The sequence below is a fragment of the Arachis duranensis genome, chromosome 7, assembly GCF_000817695.3.
Source record: "Arachis duranensis cultivar V14167 chromosome 7, aradu.V14167.gnm2.J7QH, whole genome shotgun sequence".
Lineage (NCBI taxonomy): Eukaryota > Viridiplantae > Streptophyta > Magnoliopsida > Fabales > Fabaceae > Arachis > Arachis duranensis.
This window is the reverse complement of record NC_029778.3, coordinates 8,184,736-8,207,454: the sequence shown is the minus strand read 5'-3', so window position 1 is coordinate 8,207,454 and position 22,719 is coordinate 8,184,736. Positions and strand designations below refer to the sequence as shown.

General features: G+C 28.5%; 2 protein-coding genes across 3 annotated transcripts in view; both read left to right on the top strand.

Annotated features, from left to right (window-relative positions):
* The first annotated feature begins 3,762 nt into the window (after positions 1–3,762).
* LOC107497001 (MLP-like protein 31) lies at positions 3,763–4,965 on the top strand. The gene is made up of 2 exons (XM_016118338.3): positions 3,763–4,021; positions 4,510–4,965. Exons 1-2 carry the CDS (start codon positions 3,835–3,837, stop codon positions 4,779–4,781), a joined length of 459 nt encoding a protein of 152 aa, XP_015973824.1. The 5' UTR covers positions 3,763–3,834; the 3' UTR covers positions 4,782–4,965.
* A 9,509-nt stretch (positions 4,966–14,474) lies between these two features.
* The window catches only part of LOC107496959 (MLP-like protein 34), a 14,760-nt gene continuing 6,515 nt past the window's right edge, over positions 14,475–22,719 (top strand). Inside the window, exons 1-2 of one of the 2 annotated variants that reach the window (XM_016118291.3) lie at positions 14,477–14,736; positions 15,082–15,637. In XM_016118291.3, the coding sequence (XP_015973777.1) occupies positions 14,550–14,736; positions 15,082–15,353 (459 nt within the window). In that variant the 5' untranslated portion in view covers positions 14,477–14,549 and the 3' untranslated portion in view covers positions 15,354–15,637. Of the gene's footprint in view, positions 14,737–15,081; positions 15,638–22,719 lie in introns of those variants that run through there. The other variant, XM_052251813.1, reaches the window with a different exon arrangement.

Sequence of the window (22,719 nt, the reverse complement as noted above, 5' to 3'; positions counted from 1 at the left end):
AATTTATTATCGTACCGTAGCAATCACCATTTTTAAAATCAATTTTAAATCCTAAACTCAATTAAATTATTTAGTTGCACAAAATTACTCTCTATGAAGTACGACGTAAATAATACATATATTTTTTGCCTTCGTTCTTGTCCCAATCTAAAAACCAACAATTTCTTTTGCCTATTTTTATGATTCTGTGAATGCAACAATATTAAAGTGCCTCAATTTCTTTGATTATATCCAAATATAAAAACCATCACCCCACTCTTTTGTCTAAGATGGCTTCCACCCTAGTAGCAGTGATCAATGGCGATATTACACCGAATACCGATGTAGAGGAATTCGACGAATTAAAGTAAATACTTTTCTTTTGTCATGTATCTTCTTATTTTCCTCTAATTTCTTTGCACACATAGGGTTCCTAATTTTTCCTCTCTGTACATAATTCTATTGATTTTCATGTTGAATTTAAAAAATAAAAAGCAATTTTGTTCCCCCTTTGCTAATTTTTGGGTGTATATAAGTTCTTATTTGATTTTATGGATGATTTTTGTTTTTTTTTTTCAAGGAAAAAAATCTCTATTTATGGTTGCTCTTTTAATTTCAAGGAAAAAAATCTCCATAGACACTGGAATTTTTTCATATGATAGCATACAATATAGACAATTCTTTGAAGCTTCCGTTTGCAAGATCTCCAATATAAACCTTTGTTTGTGATAGTGCTTATAATGTATATTCTGCCTATGGTATAGTTCATAACACAACGGTATATCTATATCAGAAGATAAGGTATACTTGCATTGAATTTATTTTCTTTGTAGTATGTCATAGGTTTATTTAACTTTTCAAGTTGGTGTAGATTTCCAATGATGGGAAGATCGAGGAGAAGGTCCTGGTGGAAGCTTGTAGCTTGCTTTGCTTCTTCTTACATTTCGATAATGGAGAAAATAGAGTGGTGCAAGCCAAAAGAAGAAGCAGCAACATCATTAACATAACTCCTTGGAGAGCTTGAGATAGAGACAAGAATTGGATCCGGGATAATGCTGAGACGTGTGAAGTTGTAAAACAAGCTTTTGAAAAATGCAAATGGAAATAAATGAAATTATGTCTAATCTCAACTAAGAATGGAGAAGTAATTCTGTTTATATACTATAGCCTATAGAACTATCATATTTATGCTGTCTTAAATTTTTATGTTAGTTGTTAGAGGATTATTTATTATTTTGATAAGTTTATAAACTGATTATTTAATATTTAGTATAAATTTTATTTTTATATTTAAAAGTTTAGTTGCCTCGTTATCTAATATTTAGTATAAATTTTATTTCTATATTTAAAAGTTTATTTGCATTAATTATCTACTATTTTTCAAATAAAAAAATATATGACTATTAAAATCGACGACATTCTTGTCGCTTTTTAAATTTAAAATAGACAAAAGAAAATAAAAAAACGACGACATGCTTCTTGATATTTTAATAATTATATCAACGGCTGTTTTACCAATTTTATTAAATCAAATATCAACAAAAAGGTTGTCGATTTTATATAATAATATCGATAGCAAACCTGTCGATTTTATTAAACAGGTAAAATTCTTAAACTCATATTATAGATAGAAAGATTATCAATTTATTGAATTATTATATATCGACGGCTTGAAAAGCCGCTGATTTTATTAGAATTTTAAAAAATTGACAAGTTTAATAACAACCTCCTTTACCGTTGGTTCTTAATATTATTGACAGCCTAACTATCATTTTTATCAGTGTTTCTTATAATGGTAGATTATCTTTTAGTTCCCAAAATATCGTTTGCCATTGAATATGTTATACTAGTTTAACCTTTAGAGAAATTAATATATCATATTTTTCATTAAAAACCACTATTTCATGGGCGGCAGATGGTGGAGGCCATTTAGCGGCTGTTCCTGACACTGTTGTTGTCTGAGGAATAGCTGCGGTTACCAAAACATCTTTTCTAAAGCATTCTTGTGAATTACACATTTTTTTTCTTTTTTTTATTGTTGCTATTCTTATTATGTTTTTTTTTCATCTTTTTTGTGTTTTCTTCTCCTATTATTTTTCTTCTTTTTAAAAAGAGAATCAGCATCAGAGAAAGGAGTTTAAAAAATATATATATAATTTTTCTATGTTTTTGTCCTTAAATTTCTCTGTTTACCGTTAATTTAGAGTTAAGTACAATTTTGGTTCTTAACGTAGAGATCGAAAATTTATTTCGTTCTTAGCCTTTTTTTCGCTACAAAATGGTCCTTAAAATTTTAGTTTGTTTAAAAATCATCCTTCAGACGAAAATACCCTCCCTATCTTTCCCAAAATGCAGAAACAGAAGCAGAATGCAGAAGCAGCATGCAGAAGCAGAATCCAAAAACAAAAAGCAGAAGCAGTGAAACAACAACAACAATGAAACAACAACAACTAGAAGAACAACACTAACAACAACAATGGATAATGAAATCAAAGCAACAACAAAAGCAAAACCAGAAGCAGAAGCAAAAACAGAAAAATTAAAGAAAAAAAGGACTGCACCGGTGGTGGGAGAGGAGGGGATGCGACGGTAAACTGCGAATCGCGAGGAGAGGAGAAAAATGCGGTGGTGGTTACGGATCACGTGAAATGGGCTGCGACAGTGGTGGTGACGCCGCGAATTGCAACGAGAACGACAAGGAAGCAGCGGCGGTGACGGCGGCATGGAGATTCCCCACTCTCCGTCACATGCGACGGTGCGACGGCAACCTTTCCCCCACATCTTTCTTTCTTTTTTTATTTTATTTATAATTTTTTTAATTAAGGGTAAAATGGTAATAAAAATAAAAAATTTGGTGAAAAGGACGATTTTAAAACAAATTGAAACCTTCGAGATTATTTTTTAACGAAAAAAAAGATCAAGAATAAAATAAATTTTTTACCTCTATGTTAGGGACCAAAATTATACTTAACCCTTTAATTTATGTTTTTTTAACTATGGTTGGACTAGAGATTTCAAGTCCATACTCTAATAAATATGCATAACATGTGTTCAAAAGAATATAAAACCTAAACTTAAAAAAACAAGAATATATCATGAGTCATATTTGTAAACCAATAATATTATTTGTAAAACAAGAATATTATTTCTCTTGTAGTGACATTAAATTTATTATCCTTAAATCAACTTATGAAATCCATCATCTCCAAGATCGCTTATCGATTTCCTTTACTTTTAAATTTAAAAAGTATCTATATAATGCATGTAATAATAGGGTGTGCAACTAATTAACATCACTTTTCTAAAAGTATTATAATTATAAACCAGTTTTAAAAATAATATTCTTATTAATAAATAAGGATGAATATATCATTAGTCCTATAATTATCAAAAATATTATTTATACACTAAAATTAGTACTCAAATTGATTATATATTTTGTATTTATATATAAATATATGTGTTATTTAATTTATTTTTAATGTTTATTTTATATTTTAATATATATTTTATACTAGTAATTAATTTTAGTGGCTGATTTTAATGTATACGTAAGATAATTGTATTGTTATTATTATGATTATACTGAAAATATACCAGTGCGTGCTAAATATATTATGGAGAATAATGCTTACTGAGAAACTCCATTTTAATACAAACAAATAATATTGAGCAAGCCAACTAATATAATAATTTTCTATTCTATCGATTCAATAATTGAGATGGCAACTTAGCCATATAGTTCATAGCTCTTTTCCTATATAAGGCTGAATATGTTTCCAAATCTCTCATTATTATTCTAGTAAAATATCTTGCTTCATATTAACTATAATTATTATTTGCTTTTCTTGAAACATGGATCTTTCTGGAAAAATTAGTATTGAAGTTGGGATCCAAGTTCCAGCTGCAAAGTTCTTCGATGTTTTGGCAAAGCAATTCCACAAAGTTCAAAACATTTGTGAAAGAATCCAAGGAGCCAAATTGCATGAAGGTGATGACTGGCACTGCACTCATTCGGTTAAACAATGGACTTCTGTCGTAGGTAATTTAATTTAGCTTCTAATTAAGTTCTGAATATAAATAACTAAAAATATCAATAATTAATTATTTTTCTTTCATAATATGCTTATTTGTAAAAAAAAAAACACAGATAGTAACAATCAATCTGGTCTCTAACAAATCCATACACAATCTTTTAATCTACAAGAAATAGTTTATTAATATAAAAGAACAGTTAGTTAGTTCATATTAATAAAATTTTTATTGTAAAATTCTTTTATTCATTTTTTAGATGATTTAGAATTTAGGATTAAAATTTAGTTTTTTGAATCTATAATTTAAAATTTAAATTTAAAATAAAAAAATAATTTTAAAAAATTAGCTTATATTAGTTAAAAAATGATAATGATAAATTTATAAATTTGTCATTTTTAAATCTTAAAAAACTATATCTAATCTAATCTCGTAGTTTTTTTATTTGGGACAAAAACAAAAATTTATGCTTATTTTAATTGACCATGTGAAACACAGATGGTAAGGTCATTACATATAAAGAGAGAATTGAAGTTCTTGATGAGGAGAACAAGTTAATCACATACAAAATCTTTGATGATGATGTCAATGAACACTATAAGGACCTTAAGATAACCCTTCAAGTGACTGAGAAGGATGATGAACATGGTTGTATTAAATGGACTATTGAATATGAGAAGATTGACGATGATGTTGAAGTTCCATATGGCTTTGTGGAACTTTGTTACAAAAGTTCTAAGGATATTGTTGCTCATCTTCTCAAGGCATAGCTCCAACTACAAAATAATAATGTGATTGGTTAAATGTTAAGTGTGTTTATGTCAATAATGTTGGTTTCGATTGCTTGAATTGAGTGAAATGTAACTTGTTTTCTAAGTTTGTTAACGATCTTGTTGAATGCATTGAATGATGCATCACAATAAATGGGGACTGGGGAGTTCTTGTAATTTAAAATACGTAGTTATTGTTATCCATTCATGTTTGCTTTTACTACAAAGGCACCGATGAAGAATTAATTTATGTGTTTCAGAAAAATTAATATCCGTTGTCAATGAACATAATCGAATGGATAAAATCAGTGGAAGAAAAGAATAAGATTAAAGTGATAATTCGATTCACGAAAATTTTAGTCTCACATCAATTAGTTTCTAAAAAAATTAGGTGGAAACACAGGTACAGTCAACTTCATGTGAAGTTGATACCTGAGAGCCGTTAAATGATTTGACTGATTTGACTAAATTTTCATCTAATGATTCCGAGATATCAACTTCACATGAAATCGTCTTCACCTGAGTTTTTATCAAAAAATTATTACTTAAGTCGTTTACCATAATAAATGATAGATAAGTTATGTCTTGGTTTACAAATAGTACATAACGTAATGAAATTATTTGTGTTTTATTATCTACAGTGATGTATTTCATTAGAAAAGGTATTAGTATCTAAGAGAATATCTGTCAATTTTTGACAACAATAATTAATTATTATTTTTTTTAAATTAAAATTCGAATATTCAACCGCAGTAAACACATTCCAATTCAAATAATAAGGATTAGGTAAATAAGGCAACAATACCTCCCCTAAACATCTTCATCTCTTTCATCGATCACGAGATCTCCACATTCCAAAGTGCTCCGACTCCCATCGCACAGACCGTCGCATCGCCACAGTGTGCCGTACACATCGCCACTCTCCCGTCGCACCGCCGTCTGATCCGCACCGCACTCGCACCCACACCGCTCGCCTGTGGCATTCTCGCCGCTCGCATTCAATTCCCAGGCCAACCCCGCGTTTGCACTGTTGGGGCCTCCACCTTAGTGATTCTTTGGGCACTGCCGGTATCCTCTGCAACCGATTTCTGTCACCACAATGCGCGCTTTGTATGTGCAGTTTTCTCTTCCGCAGGACCACCGCGGTACTGCATCCTCCTCGCGATCTGCATCAACCGTCCACCGCAGCGCGCTTTCTCCATCTCGTTTCCATCTTTTCACTCCGATCAAAGACACTTACACTAGAAGACAAATATATAATGAGACACATGTAGGAGACGCATCCACAAAAACACTTCCATTAGACACGGTCCAATTAAAAAAACACTTCCATTAGAAATCCGGTGCAGCGTGTGTGGAGGTCGAGTAGCGGCGACAGTGACCTTCGTGTGGAGCGACAATGGTGGCGTTGAGCACGGCCGTGGTAAAAAAAGGTAGGAGAAAGTGGTAAAATATAATTTTAAATTATGATAAATTTTAGTAATTGAGGTGTGTTTTGTTTTTGTGGGCTTTAAAATTTAGTCCAACAAGAATTGGTAGAAGTTAGCATAATCTTTTTTGGTTACCTAACGCAATTGATTTTATTATTGTTATATGAGTACGGCAAAAATAATATCAATTTACACAATAAAACATTTGTTATCTTTTAAATTTTCATATACTTTTTATTAATTATTTACTATTTACCACAAATGATAAATCCTAATAAAGCAGATGAAATTTTTCTCTAAAAATGATTACTTCTTTGACCATTTTCTATAAACAAATACTTCACTTTATGTGGTTCATAGTATATAAAAACATTGCTATTAAATTTTACCAAAAAAATTGGCCGAAAGACATAATGTATCCACTAATAAAAAACTTAATTGATATCTTTTTTTATTTATGAGCTAATAATTTGTTCGATATTAAAATAATTAAAAACTTAATTGTCACTCTATTCAAAATATAATCTTTGTACTAGTGTTTATGGAGAGTAGTAGGACAATAAATTAAAATTACAGAATTATATAAAAAATTGAGAATATTATTAGAGAATTAAATATGTTATTTTAGCTTTTCCATTTTTTTGAATTTTTCATACATAATATCTTTTAACTTAGCAGACTAAGAATTATTTGTTGCAAATTTAAACTCCAAAATAAATAAATTGAATAAAAAGTTTTTATTTGAGCTCAAAAATAAAATAAATTAATTAAATAAAGAATTTTTGTTTGAGCTCAAAAATAAAATAAATAAAAAAACCTATATACTTATATATTCCAAGAATCATAAAGAATTTCCTTTTAAAAAAAATATTAACTGATTGTTAATTGAAAAAAGAGTTAGCTTTTAATTTTTTATTTTTTTGTTAAGAGAGAACTTATGCAATAAACAAATAACGAATTTTTTATTTCATTATTGATGAAGAAAGTGAGGTTTACGAAAATATTAGAAAAAATGGTGTTTAACGGGGTTTGGGGGCGTATTTCTCGGGAAGCACAATACGCAAAGTGTGTATTCTCCTACAATACGCAAAATTCGTATTGCGTGCATGGTTGACATGCGTCGAATTTCTGCAAGCCCGTGAATCAGGTGAATAATTACTGTCTCTCTCTCCAATTTGCACACACCTTCTCCAATTTGCATACACTTTCAAAGACACACAACTATAGTTTCACATACTCGGTTTCCTTTCCTTCTACTCTTCAATGCTTCCTTAATTTCATCCTTCCATAGTTTTTCCTGCACAGACTGCCGTCTTCATTTGCCAAGCCATTTGTTTTTTCAAAAATTAACAAGTAAGTTATTTTAATATTACTAATATAATTAATAGATTAATTGTGTATTTTTTTAATCTGAAATAGAAATAATGTGAAAATAATATGTATAGTTGTTATTTAAATTAAATGATATTTATTTATTAGTAGTTGAAAAAAATACATAAATAAAAATTATACCTTTATTATATATTTAGATGAATGATGATGATGTTAATTAGTGATTAGTATTAAATATATTTTAAATTTAAATATAATTTTTTATTTAGGCTATTTAAATCTAAAAATAAAATATAATTGTGATTTTAATTTATATTTTAAAAATTTCAAATTTAAATAGATATTTAAATATATTTTAGTTTTAATTTTATATTGATATTTGAATTTAAATATGTTTGGAATTTACATATATAAGTAAATTTGACGTTACTATATTTCAGCTTTGTTTATAAAATTAAATTTAAATATGTATTTAAATTTGACTTTAAATTTACTTTGTTTTAGATACCGCCTTAGGTAGACAAATGTATATAAAAATTTATATATTATTGTTGTTTGACACAAATTTATTTTGTGACAAGTTTAGAATGACAGCCCACTGGAAGTTCTTACCTCTACTCCGTAATTTTGCTGAGATTAGGGACTTTATGTACATTTTAGTTAGGGTTTCGCTTGCCTGACACATTTGTATAGGACATTATGTCGGGCATCACGTTATAATTGTAAAGATGTGGATGGTCCATTGGCGCTGCTTTGTGTATGGACTTGGGAACGGTTATTGTTCCTAGCACCTGTGCGATTACAACCAAGCTTTCCGCTTGCATGCAGGTAAAGTTACTAATCTTAATATAACATGTTACTATGAATTATTTAGTATGTATTGTTCAAATATATGATTTAAATATATCGGTTTAGTATAATATAGTTTCATTTTATTTCAGCTGGATGCTTGGTGCTCGCAATTTCATGGCTACAAAAAGTGGACCATCTCGCATATTAGGCAGTTAATAGATGATATTCTTGCGGATGGGGTAAGTTTTTTTTTTTAGTACATTTATTAGTTTTATTATTATTGTGCATTATTTTGTAGTTATGTTTATATGTTTGTTGTTATGCGTTTGCAGTTTGTGTGAAACCCGTACAGCCATAAACGTATGGAAAACATTGTAGTTCCTAATGAAATCTTGCAGCATTGCTTAATATGGAGTGCAACTGTGCCACTGATATCATTTGAGTGCATTGAATGACATGCATCAGATAGGTCAAAAGACAATTTGGTTTACAGCAGGAAGTTTCTAATGAACCTATGATGCTTGCAGAAGCTCACAACGTGGTCCTGATTGGACCAAAGAACAAAGATTGGAGAAATGAGCATTATGTATACATTATGAGGTGGACAAATTGTTTGACCTCTGTTCTGGTTAGTGATCCCGTAGTGCACTATCAACCTAATACCTCTTTCCATTGTAATAAATTTTTAAACTAATACCTCTCTCCATTTTTATATTCTCACATTCTCAAAAAAATAAAACACTCTCACACTCAATCAACCTAAGACCGTTCCTCTTTTTATAGTACTTCAATTATAATTTTTTATTTAGAAAACAACAATACGCAATCTGTGAATTCATAATACATAATCAGTGTCTTTGCAATTCGCAATCTGTGGATTGACAATACGTAGTCTGTATATTGACAATACGCAGACTGTGTATTGTCACTTTAATATTAAATAACACAATACGTCTTCTGCGTATTGTTGTATAAATATTAAAAAAATACAATCCATCATTTGCGTATTGTCTTCATGAATGTGTCAACCAGAATCTACCCCTAACAATTCATCTTCTGCGAATTGTACTGTCGCCACGATTTTACAAAACACCCTCACTTCTAATATTGAGGCATTACACCAAATCTTTTGCAATAACTAAAAAAAATGAGCCACAAATAACACGTTATCATTAAAAAAAATAAAAAAATAAAACATAACATAACACGTTATTGAAGTTTTATAACGCGAAAATTTCTCTCTAATTTTTTCAAAAGAAAGGTTCTATAAAAATGTTCTTTCTTCGGCAGCACAAATAGTGTTCAAAAACAAATGGAGGCACTCTGGCTAGACATAACAAAGTCCCCAAAATTAAAGTAAACCAAACATGGCATAATAATCATCACGCATGATAAAATAATTCTACAAATAATTACAAAGATTCAATTTTCTTATAGTGATTATTATTAATATAAATAAATGTTTTAATCAATGATCACTCAAAGTACGGATTTTATAATTTATTAACAATTGTTTTTGTTGGACAATTGATTGATTTGTTAAATCATCATTGTTAAGGATGATAACACTACTCGAATTTACAGGTACCCATTCTGTCCCTATCCGTTTAGGGTATATAATTATCCGCTCCACACCGAGGCGGATTTTGAGCGGAACAGATTTTTAGAGGGACAGAACGGAGTCGGGTTTAAGTAATACCCGTCCCTACCCGTCTCGACATATATATAATATATATAATTTTAATATATAATATATATAATATATGTAAAATAATTAGTAAATGATTAATAATATTATATCATATTAAATTTTTATTTTAATTTATATTATGTATATAATGATAGTTATATAAATTTTAAAATTTAATTTTATTTATTGAATTTTAATAATTATAGGAACAGATAAGAGAGGATTGGAGCGAGTTAGAGTTTAATATTTTACTATTCACGAATAAAAACGTGACAAATTCTATGCGAGTTATTGTACGATAAGACGAGATCAGATAGAATAAAAATTCACTCCTATCCATTCCGTTGCTACCCCTAATCACTGCCTGGACAATAACAATGATCACAATGTAGAAAATTACGTACTAATATTAAATATTAAATTTGCATTGACAAGACATATATGAAAATATTTCATCCGACAAGATTAAATGAGAATCAACTACTTTACCTAATACAAATACTATATATAATCATTGATTAATCATACATTGGACAAATTACACACACGTTTTTAGCGAAAATTATTAGAAATGTGTTTGAATATTTTAAAAGTATAAGTTACCATTTTATATTTGATAAAATAAATTTCTTTTCTCGTATCATTATTCTTTATGTTGCCCACATGTGTATGGCTACTCTTTTGTTCCGATTAGTATCTTTATTTCGGCCACGCTAAATTTACATTTGAAAAAGTTTAGAGAATTAACATTTTTATTAAAATTTAGTTAACACTTAATTAATAAAAAAATAATTTTACATATTATTGAATAAAATTTTACACCATTAAAAATATTAATAATAATTAATTGATAATTATAGATTATAAAATTTACTGATTTCTTAATACTCCTCTTTACATTTGTACGCATATTGTGTTGTCTAATATTTTATTTCTTATAACATAATTAACCTTATGATATTGTGATAAAATTTATCTTTATATTTTAAAGACATTTTTTTATCGCATATAAATTTCGACACGATTTATCACTTTGACTAACGGCCACCTAAATCTTACGATATATATTATTCTTAATTTTTCCACTTTCTTGAATAGTAAACTTACAATACTTAAATCACTTTGTGATAATGCATTTTCTCCTATTTTTATTTATTAATATTTAGAGACTACTTCGATAAAGACACTAAAAATGTCTTTTTTTAAAGACGTTTACATGTGTCATGATATTATTGGATATTTTTATTAAATCGGTTAATAATTTACTTTTTTGATAAACTAGAATAAAATCGGTTTATTATAGCAACAATAGTAAACCCAATTATCCGCATTATAATTATTAGACCCGATTTGATCCGACCGATTTACACAATCTAAATCGAATTATGTTAAATTTTTTGATAAAAAGACAAATATATTTCTAATTTTTGTTTAAAAAAAATGATCCAATAAATTATATAAATTAATCGGTTCGACCAAATCTAATAACAATTGGATTTATTATTATTATTATTATAAAAGAATCAATTTTATTTTAATTTATTAAAAAATTAAAAAATAACCAATTCATTAAACAACATGAACTTATAAGCAATCTTAATTAGTTTCTTTTATTGATCCAATCTTTTATGTCATAAATCATATAAAGAACATGTAATAGACAGCACATTAGGATTAAATTAAACAGATGGTGATTGTAAAATTACATTGAAGAACTTGTAGATTCCACCTTTACCAAATCCTTAAAGAAGCACCTTCTTGATGAACTCACATTATGAAGCAAATAAATGCATGACTTAAAAAAGACATGAAATTCAAAAAAAAGACATGATATGTTTGATTATTTTATTATTTTCTAAAAAAATTATTATACAACTGTAAATAAATTTGATTATTTTATTTTATAGATTTTATTATTCTTTTATTATGATATGTTTAATTATTTGAATGGTTGTTTATTTAATTAAAAAAAATATATAGTATGTATAAAAATATACCTAAATATATATCTGGCTTTTTTTTTAGCACATAACATTACATATTGTTGTATTCATGTTTTATATATATTTTTACAAAATTTTCTCTGATGAGTAATAAGACTAAAATCAGTTAGTATGGTTGTAACTGTTTTGATCGAATCAGTTATTTAGGAAACAATGCAAATTAGAGTTGCAATTTGTTAAACTGTGATCTCTAGATGTGGTTATAAATATGGGTAATTATGTTTTAAGTGAACAACATATTAGAATTTAGAAGTACTCAATATATATTCTAGTATATGTGACTTCCAGCATTGAATAAAATAAATTAAAATCATCAATTTTCTATGCCTGCTTTATGGTATCCCAATAGTTTTTGTTCAAAAAAGGGTTAAATCCTAAATCCTAGCAAATATAAGGAGAAGAATTTTGTGACATAATAATAATTTGTTATATTCACATTGAGGATTAAAAAAGATTGTAACTACCCATTCGTAATTATGCCTTTTTTAATCATCACAATAAAAGTAAGGGTGATATTAAAAAAATTAAATGCATTATATTGACTAGTATATTAATGAGTATTAAACTGTCTATTAATTTATATTTTTATTTATTAAATAAGTATAAAAGTGACAAATACGGGATTAGTACAGTGCAGATAGTAAACACTTCCCACTCTAAAAAAAATCTTGATTTCAAATTTTAATAATATAACCGCAAATATATAAATGAAATTTATCATAAAACTACTCATCTCACAAATTTAAGTAGACAAAAAAAATAATATTAATGATTATATTTTTAATATTTTTACTCAAATTAAATAATAGTTTTTTTTAGTTTGTTTAATTTTGTATAAATTTTTTATTTTTTTATTTATTTCATAAACAAAAATTTGTGCACCAAAATTTTTTAAATCTCTATTTTATATAATAGAAGTAGATATAAAAAAATAGCTGATTGCTATTTTTTTTAATATATGTGTGTATGTGCGTGTGGGTGATTCCACAAAATGAAAGAAAATCAAATCATCAAGCACGATAAAAAAAATTATAAATGATTGTCTATTATTCAGTATCCACAATAAGATTCAATTTTTTTTATAGTAGTGATTAATAGTATTATTAATATAAAAAAAATGGTTTAATCGATTATATATCACAGTAGTCCAGATACGGATTTCATAATTTATTACAATTGGTTTTTGTTGAACAATTTATTGATTTGTTTAATCATCATTACCTGGATAATAACAAAGGTCATAATGTAAATTACTAATATTAAATAGTAAATGATAATCCACTACTTTACCTAATACATCAAGACAAATTATAAACACGTTTTTAATAAAAAAAATTATTGGAGATGTGTTTAAACTTTTTAAAAATATAAGTTAACATTTTATATTTGATAAAATAATTTTTTTTGGTACAATTATTTTTATTTTATCCATATATATGTGTATGGACATGGTTATGAGAATCAGAATAAATTTTCAATTTAACTTAGTTAATTGAAAATTAATCGCTAAATTGATCCGTTTTAAAGTAAAAATTGCTTCGCATCAAATTGATTTAAAATAGGTTAAAAAATTGATTAATTAATCGAATTGGTGTAGTTTTTAGTGATTAACTAATTTAAAATAATAAATTATAAAAAATATTTTTTTTAAAANCTAGTTCGATTTTTCAGTACTTTGTACATGGCTATTGATAATCCATCTTAGTATTCTCAATCATACTAAATTTTAAATTTTATAAAATATGAATAATAAAAAACTAATTTTATAATAAAATAAAAATTAATTAATATTGATTAATTAATTTTTTATACTTATTTAAAATTTAAAAACAATTACTTTTTTGTATTTTTCACGATATCTATTAATCTGACATACTAAAAAATAATTCGTCGTGAATTTGAGTTTCATTTAAATGTTTGTCATTAGTCAATGAATTACTGTATACATAAGACATGATTTAAATTCTCGACACTTATTTAAGAAAATTAGTGAGATAACTACTAAATAAACTAACCTAAAGTTGGTTTAAAAAATCAATTTCTAACCTAACCGCATCACTTTATGTCTCGTTATCCATTAAGCATAGACACTGACATGGATACGGAATACGACATGATATAAGACACACAGACACACAAATTTTAAAATCTCATAAAATTCGAGATTTCAAAAATACATATACTAATAAAGTTAGACACATACTGATATGTGAGGATATTTAAGTGTATTCAAAAGTGTGTCTGACAAAAAAAAAAATTTATTTTTTATTTAAACACAGTTAAACACAGCAGATATACACGTCGAATGAGTGTCAATTACTATTGTATTCAAAATGTGCCCAATATACAAACACGATAACTCGATAAAGTATTCCTGCTTTATATCTCATTATTAATTAGATTATATCAGAATCTATATTCTTTCTATATAAGGCTCTATGAGGCAGAATATGTTTATCCATCTCTCATTTACATACTTTCCGTGCTTCACAAATACTTTAGGCTTCTTTCTTGAGTAGACATGGCGCTAACTGGTAAACTTAGTGTTGAAGTTACGCTCCAAACACCAGCTGCAAAGTACTTCAACATCTTTATAACTCAATTCCACAAGTTTCAAAACATTTGTGAAAGAATCCATGAAGCCAAGATGCATGAAGGTGATAACTGGCATGTCCCTCATTCGGTTAAGAATTGGACTCTTATCGTAGGTAATAATTTAATGGTTATATTAGTGTGTTAGTTCATATAAATTTTTTAATTTATAATTACATTTTTATATTTTAAAAAAAATTTAATTAGATCTTTATATCTATTTTAAATTTATAATTAATTTTATTTTTTAGAGTAAATATTATAAAAATATTTTTTGCATATTCCGACATTCAATATTTTTTAAACAGCAAGAATGTGATTAGAAATTTAAAACGGTGTAAGGATCTAATTGATGAAATTATAAAGACTAATACAATAATTTAACCTAATTTAATCGACATCCAAATAAATATTTTTTTGAGTAATTGTTTATTTTAATTGATTATTGTGACAAAAAATAGATGGCAAGCCAATTAAGTTGAAGGAGAAAATTGAAGCTATTGACAAGGAGAACAAGTCAGTGACATATAACTTTTTCGATGGAGACATAAGTAAGAACTATAAAGTCTTTAAGGTCTTTCTTCAAGTGTTTGAAAAGAGTGATGGTGGTGCCTCAATTAAATTCACTATTGAATACGAGAAAATCAGTGAGAATGTTGAAGCTCCATATGGATTCTTGGAGTTCTTTGAGAAGAGTGCGAAAGATATTGATTCTCATCTTCTTAAGGCATAGATAGATAGCTGCATCCAACAGCTATTTATGAAGAAGAATCTCAACAACCTATAAAATAATGTGTTTGGCTATATATATAGCTTGTGGTTAATATTATTAAGAGGTTTTGTAATATATATAATAATTGCAATAATCAATCTTGGACACGAACAATATAATAAGGATGGTTGCTGCTGCTTGCTTCGGCTTTTCATCCTTGCTTTGTATATGTGTGCCAATGATTTCTCGTTTGAGTGTGTTGTGTACTTGTGTAATAATATATATAATAAGTGGGATGTTTTTCATATCCGTGTGTTTTATTTATTTATTTATTTTTGTTTATTTTTGCCAAATCGTCTCAACATTCAACTGTACATTTGATCATATATGTTTTAATTTTCCAAAATAAAATTTGGTATTTACATCTCGTGACAATAATAACACAAGATTGCTTATAAGTTGGTCTGGACGAATATAACAAGCTGGCTAGGGAGCCAACAAAAACCAGCTAATTTCTTTTTACTTCTTTCATCACCCACGCCATAACCGTCGATTGCCACCCTGTTGTTGTCGACCACCACCCCCCACCCCCCTCTCCCCTCTGCCAACCCATTCCTCCTAAATCCTAAATTTTGAATTCGAAATCTTAAATTATATATTAGTAGCAAAAAAATAATAAAATTTTTAAAATTATAAAATATACCCTAAAAAATACCAAAAATGTTAAAAAATTAACAAAAAATAGTAGCACTTAAAGACGTATGCTGCAAAATACAATATTTTTGCGTCATTTTAAATGGAGAATTGCCGCAAAAATTTTAGAAATTTTATGTTTCCACATGGTGGTTGCAAAATAAAAGTTTTAAAAAAATTCATAATGCCAGATAACAGTAGTTAAAAACATGTAGAAAATAACAATAAATTTCAGATTCTGCGAAAAATAAATTGACACAATATTTTGATATGGTGGCAATTATGTCAACTATTGCTGAAAATTACTGCAAATTTATTTTCTTACACCTTAAAAAACGAAGGTTATTAAATGCTGATAATTTGTTTTACAATAGTTTTAAACTGCCGCAAATTCTTAAAAAATTGTTGATATGTCATGTGTTCTTTGTAGTGTTTCGAGCCTTGAATAATGCTTTTATAAATATATATTTACAATTATTAATTACCATCTCAAACCAACTCAATTACGTTCTGAAATTCAGGATAGGAAGTAGCCTATAATATTTATTATAAAATTTTATTTTATTCTACTACATAAATCAAACATGTTTTATTTAATATGACTGAAAGTTAACTAATGAGAATACATACAGATGCTATTTAAACTGTTATTATAAAATTATTTAATATGCTAATAAGCTATAGCTCAAATGGTATAGTTTCTCCATACTTATCTAGAGGTTGCGAGTTCGAGTCTCACTTTTAAGTTTTAAAAAAAATTTATTTAATACGTTTTATCTCTCGATTAGGCTTAGATGGCTTGGGTATTCCTAAATGGACTATATAGTTCGTTCTTTCATTACAATCACACACTATGGAGAAAAATATAAATCTCCGGCCATCTCCCAACACAAACGTGTATGTGAATGGTAGTTGCTTTGTCATTATTATGTTTTCATACTTAACAACGTATTCGGCATCATTCAATAGTCACTCTCATAATAACCATATTTTACCGGACAGTGTCAAATAAGAATCAGTCCCTTGCATATGCCCTAACCATATCGACCCCTCATATCACAAGACTCCCTGTCCAATTCATTTCATTTCATTCACGTTTTCCAAGTGTTGCTTACCTTGTTCTTTATAACTTAAAGTAGGATTGTACATTCGTTGCATGCTCTAGTGACTATTATTATGATGGTTATGCAACTTCGATAACACTTTTTAGGGTAAAATATATTTTTTGTCTTTGAAATTTGATAAAAAATTTTAAAAATATTCTTAAATTTTATTTTGTTTCAATTTTGTCTCAAAAGTTTTCGATTTCTATCAAATATACCCCTGACAACTAATTTTTCAAAAAATTTAAGACTAATTCAATAACGATTTCATAAGAACAACCCTCAACACAAGCAAATCAAGCATAATTTTTATACATTATTGTTAGATTAGTCTTAAATTTTTTGAAAATTTAACCATCGAGGATATATTTGGTGCAAATCGAAAACTTTTAGGACAAAATTAAAACAAAATAAAATTTTGAGATATTTTTAAAACTTTTGTCAAACTTTAGGGACAAAAAATATACTTTTAAATATAGTTAAAATTAAAATAATAATAGTTAAATATTTAAAAATAATTTTTAATTTAAAAAAATAAAAGTAAAAAATACTACAAAAATGTATAAAAAGTGTGCCTTTAATTTTACTAAAATTGTTTAAATATTGACAAAATTATATAATCATATTATAACCATTATAATACTACAAAAATATATAATTTCCTAACATAATTAATACCGAAATTTTTATAACAGAAAATAGAGTTTGATTTGTATAATCTATTTTTTTTAAAAAAATAAAATTTTAGCATAAAATAGAGTAGAACACTTAAAATATTAAGAGAAATAATTTCATAACTCTGTAAATAATAACTTAAAATGTTTTGCCGATTAACTTTTAATTTGTATTGGAGCTAGAAAATTGCAAAGAATAATATCTAGATTAAATCTCATAGTGGTTCTTAAATTTCATAACTTTCACCATTTTAGTCATTTAGATTCAAAATTTACTACATTGTTTCTCAAATCTAGCTCCAAGCATCATATTAATTGGTCCTTGAATCCTTTTTGATATTGAGTCAACGAATGAAATGTTGAGCTAGCTCTGACTTACCACACTAGACACAGGCTAAATGACGTTATTTATTTTAATTTGGTGCTTGAACAAGATAAAAACGATATCATTTTGGAGAATGAGGAGACATAAAATAGTTTGTATATCATATAAACTCTTTTTTATCTTTTTTTTTTTGCTTGTTTAAGCACCAAAACGAAATGATACAATTTAGTCTTGTATCCAATATGGCAAGTCAAAGTCAACTCAGTATTTCATTTACTTACTCAGTGTTAAAAAGGGTTCAAAGACCAATGTGGTGCTCAAAACTGGATCTCGAAAATCAATATAATAAATTTTGAATTCGAAAGACTAAAATAGTGAACGCAGTGAGTCTGAGAAACCATTTTAAGATTTAGTCTGCTATCTATTATTGAGTAGAATATTAATTAAGTTAGCAAGTCTTATCAAGCCATTGAAAAGTATTTGATATGTGTTTCAAATGTTCGTGATATAAAGAGTTGAAGTATTATATATTTAGAAGTTATTAGTTTATATTTTTAGAATGTTCAATTTAATTTGATATATTTTGATTTTGTTGATTAATTGGGTTTTATATTTGTGGATTTAGAATTTTTTTGTTTTAATCTAATAAGAAGTTATAAATACTTGATAAATTATTGTAGTCATCATATAGAGATTAGAGGAGTGCCAAAACACTTGTTGGTTTCGTGATGAAACTATGATTTAGACAAATGAGGTTGAGTGAGTTCCTCTCTTGTTGCATCTAAAAATTAGGTAGAAAGTTGAGAAATCCTTTTAATTCAATTCCCAAACTATAGTGAACTATAGTGTGAACAAGTTACACTTTCCGTCGGACCCAATCTCCTCCTCCAAGGAGTCTTCAGAGCTGGTCAAATTGCAGTTGCCGTTGACGCGAGGCGAATCCAAAATCCATCTGCGTCGTCGAGCTGTGTTCACCCGTGAAGCAGCTGTGTCATCGAGGTGCTCCTCTCTCTGTTCTAGGCACATTCCTTGGTCTCTTGCCGTCAATAGCCTTCCTCCTGCTGCCGGTAAGCCCCACTAGTTGAATTTGTGTGGTTGCTGATTTGCCCATTAAAAATACACCTATTACAGGTGAAAGCATAACATGCATGATTCTTATGACTTTTTGATTAGATAATTTGTTGATGGATTTGTGAGTTGGGGTTAAATGGTTTTTTGAATGGGTTTTGAGTGTGGTAATGATATCCTCAAGTTGGGTTTTTTAGGTGACCGAATTTTTATTGTTGATCGATTACATATAAAATATTTTTTATCCATGAATTTTGTTACTGACGTTGATTATGATTGCTGATAAATGAGATTAGTGAGCAAAACAAGCCACTGCTGAAACCTGGATTTTATATGAGTCAACTGGAGATCATATGGTTATAATGTACATTACTTGTGGGCTTTTGATAATTGTTGCTCGTAGAAATTTGGATATGCACATTTAAATTCACTATCTGTTTTTCAAGAATAGTCTTCTGTATGCTGATTTTCCTTTTACTTCTTTTAAGCAAATTTTCTAGAATTCAACAATATAATTTGTATGACAAAGGTTCTCTTTGCCCTGTGTCCCCCTACTTTTTCAGTAAGTGCATAATTCAATAAAAAGAAAGAAGAATAAGACATTCAAACTATTGAGTATACCCCTGACCGAAAAGAAAACAAACCTATTGAGGATTCATACCAAAAAAGAAAAAAAAGAAAAAAAGGTATTGACAATTAAATGCATAATCTATTGAACTAAATATATAATCATTGCTAAACCAAGTAAAAGGTCCTAACCCAAATTAAAAATCAAGTGTCAGGTTGGATATAAATGTTTTAGATTATGATTATTAAAGAGGATATGGTCTTACCTAAAGAATGATAAATATTTGTACTAGATAGTTCTTTTTTTTTTTTTTTTAGAGTATACATGTAAATTGAATAGATATTTTTTTTGGGAATTAAAATTGAAATAGATAGTTAACGCAATTAGGAACCACCGAACCAGGACTCAGTTTTTTATCTTTGTTTTCTTATTTGGATCATGTTCTTTTTCTTAAAAGTCTCAATCTTCTGTTCATGAATGTATCCAAAAAAATAAAGCGCAAGTCCAAAATAAGCTGTACCCAAAAAGAAAATGAAAAGAATCAAAACAAAAATGAAAATAATGTTTGTGTGTGAAAAAAAAATATTATGCCCATCTTCTCTTTCTTTTGGTTTGGATTTACTTATTTTCTTATATTTAATGCTGCTGAATTTCTGTTTCTTTTTTACAGTTTGATCATAGTATAAGTAATATTTTTGGTGGTACTCAGTTTATTAAGATGTCTAGGATAGGTCGCTACACGAAAAAATTAAAGTTAGACACAACATGTCAACAACCTCACACAGGATCTGCTGCAGCGTCATCCGTGCATCAAGTGGATTGCCTAATTCCCCCTCCAGTGGTGCTGATTCCCCTGCAACCTCATCTTTACACCCCTTTCGACTACCCTATACCGAATCACTACCTGTTCCACAAACTTACACGAATCGTACTCAAAACTTGGAGGCCGCAATAAAGACTTAGACCCAGAGGCAGATGAGGTAGATTATTTTGAGCAACACGTTGACAACCTGTTTGCTGCATCGGAGGCTCCGAAGTGCAAGGGACGCATGACCACCGAATTTTGGGATGTTAAAACAATTGGTATACATGAATTTATCTCATATAATTTTTTATGTTTAATTTTTATGTAATTTCATCGCATCTTGGCTACAATGGTTACTCACAGAGACTAACTATTATTTACAGAGTTTGACGGGACATTCAAGCAACTTCATTTGAGTGTGAAGAAGGCTATGAAGTCACCTAGCGGTAGAAAGATTGTACTTAGGTTCAACGAGAGACTGCAACCAGTTGGAAATGAAGCTGGTATACTGAGCGACGTTCTCAGATTACTAGGTTTTGACTACACCAAATTCCCAATATGCGAGAAAGACTGGAGAAAGGTTCGCTCCAAGGACAAGATTTATAACAAATGTGTAAAGGTAAAACGTTATATTCTTGTAGAGTTCAAGAATCTTAATTTGACACATACTAACAATATTAAAGATGCTAAGGAGGGCTTGAAAGGACACGAGGAATATGTTGTATCATAAATATTACAAATCAGAATTGACTATTGAATAAAATATTGAAGGCCGCCCATCGAAATTTATTGTGGAGCATTGGAGATGGTATCTTGATTATTGCTATAGCAAAGACACAAAGGTAGTATATTTTTTTCATAACAAAAAAAAGTCTATTGATGTTACATTTAGTCAAAAAATGGAGTCTAGTAACTTTTACTTTTAATGGCATGATAAGAGAAGTGTAGGAAAAATGCTGTGAATTGATCGAAGTAGTTATATACTCACACTATCGAATCGAAAAGCTTAGCAAGGTCCGGAGAAGAAGAGGTAATTTACGTTCGACTCTCTTTTTGAATCTTCTATTCGTCTACCTATTCACTAGTTATGCTATATTGTTACAGTTGGAACGACAAGGGCATCCAATTGGTAGAGGGGAGTTGTGGACCTTAACGCACAAATGACCCAATGGCTCCTGTCTCCATGATGCAGCTCAGGCTATTGGTGTAAGTAATGTGTTGTAAATCCTAAGTTGTTTTTCATAGGTTTTGTTTGTTAAAACTGTGTTGAAAGTCTATTCGGTTAGCAATTAGCTAATAAATGCTTATGTTTGCTTATCTAACTGTGTAGGAAAGAATTGCGAAAATTGAGCAACATGATGAATCATCTAGACTATTGTCTCAGAATGATTTACTTGCTCAAGCTCTTAGAAAAGAGCACTCGAGTAGAGTACGTGGCGTGGATATCGGACCGACTTCTAGTCAAGTGTTCAGTACGAATTCACATCAGTCGGGCAATGAAACTCAAAGAGAGGAGACTCAAAGGGTGCTGCTTGAACTACAAGCAAAACTAGTGGCTGAGAAGACAAAAAGACAGGCAATGGAGAGTCCCCTAAGATGTTTAATTCAAGGACAAGGTGGGAAGCTGCCACCGGACGTGACTGCATAGATGAACTCATTGAAGGGACAGAGTAAAAAGTAGAACTTAGGATTTGTAATTAATTTTTTAGTTAAATATACATTTTTTTATTGTTGACTATGCAACTCTTAGTAAAGAATACACTTTATTGATATTTGGATAAATATATGCATATTTTTATCAATTTTACTAATGTTGTTTACCTATCAATTTATTTTTTCAGTTACAGAATAATTAAAATTTCTAATATCAAAAAAAATTCAAAAACAAAAAAAAAACAAAAAAAATACCTAGTACATTCAAATTAAAAACGCGTTGATTGCCAGTGCAAAATATAGTATTTTTACAACCATTTAGCTGGGCAAATAGCAGCGGTTACAAAATGGCCAAAAATAAATTGCGAAATACATTTTTAAAAATACAACGGTCAACAAAATAGCAGTGGTTCAAAATTGCTAGAAAATACCGTTGAATTCAAGGTTGGCCAAATAGCGACAGTTCTAAACCGCCGTTAAATCAACCGACACTATTCA

What these genes read in the sequence shown, in the direction of transcription:
- LOC107497001 (XM_016118338.3), top strand. Translation starts at nt 3,835, where the DNA reads ATGGATCTTTCTGGAAAAATTAGTATTGAAGTTGGGATCCAAGTTCCA. An exon ending in ACAATGGACTTCTGTCGTAG is followed by an intron (nt 4,022 to 4,509) that starts GTAATTTAATTT and finishes TGTGAAACACAG; the next exon opens with ATGGTAAGGTCATTACATAT.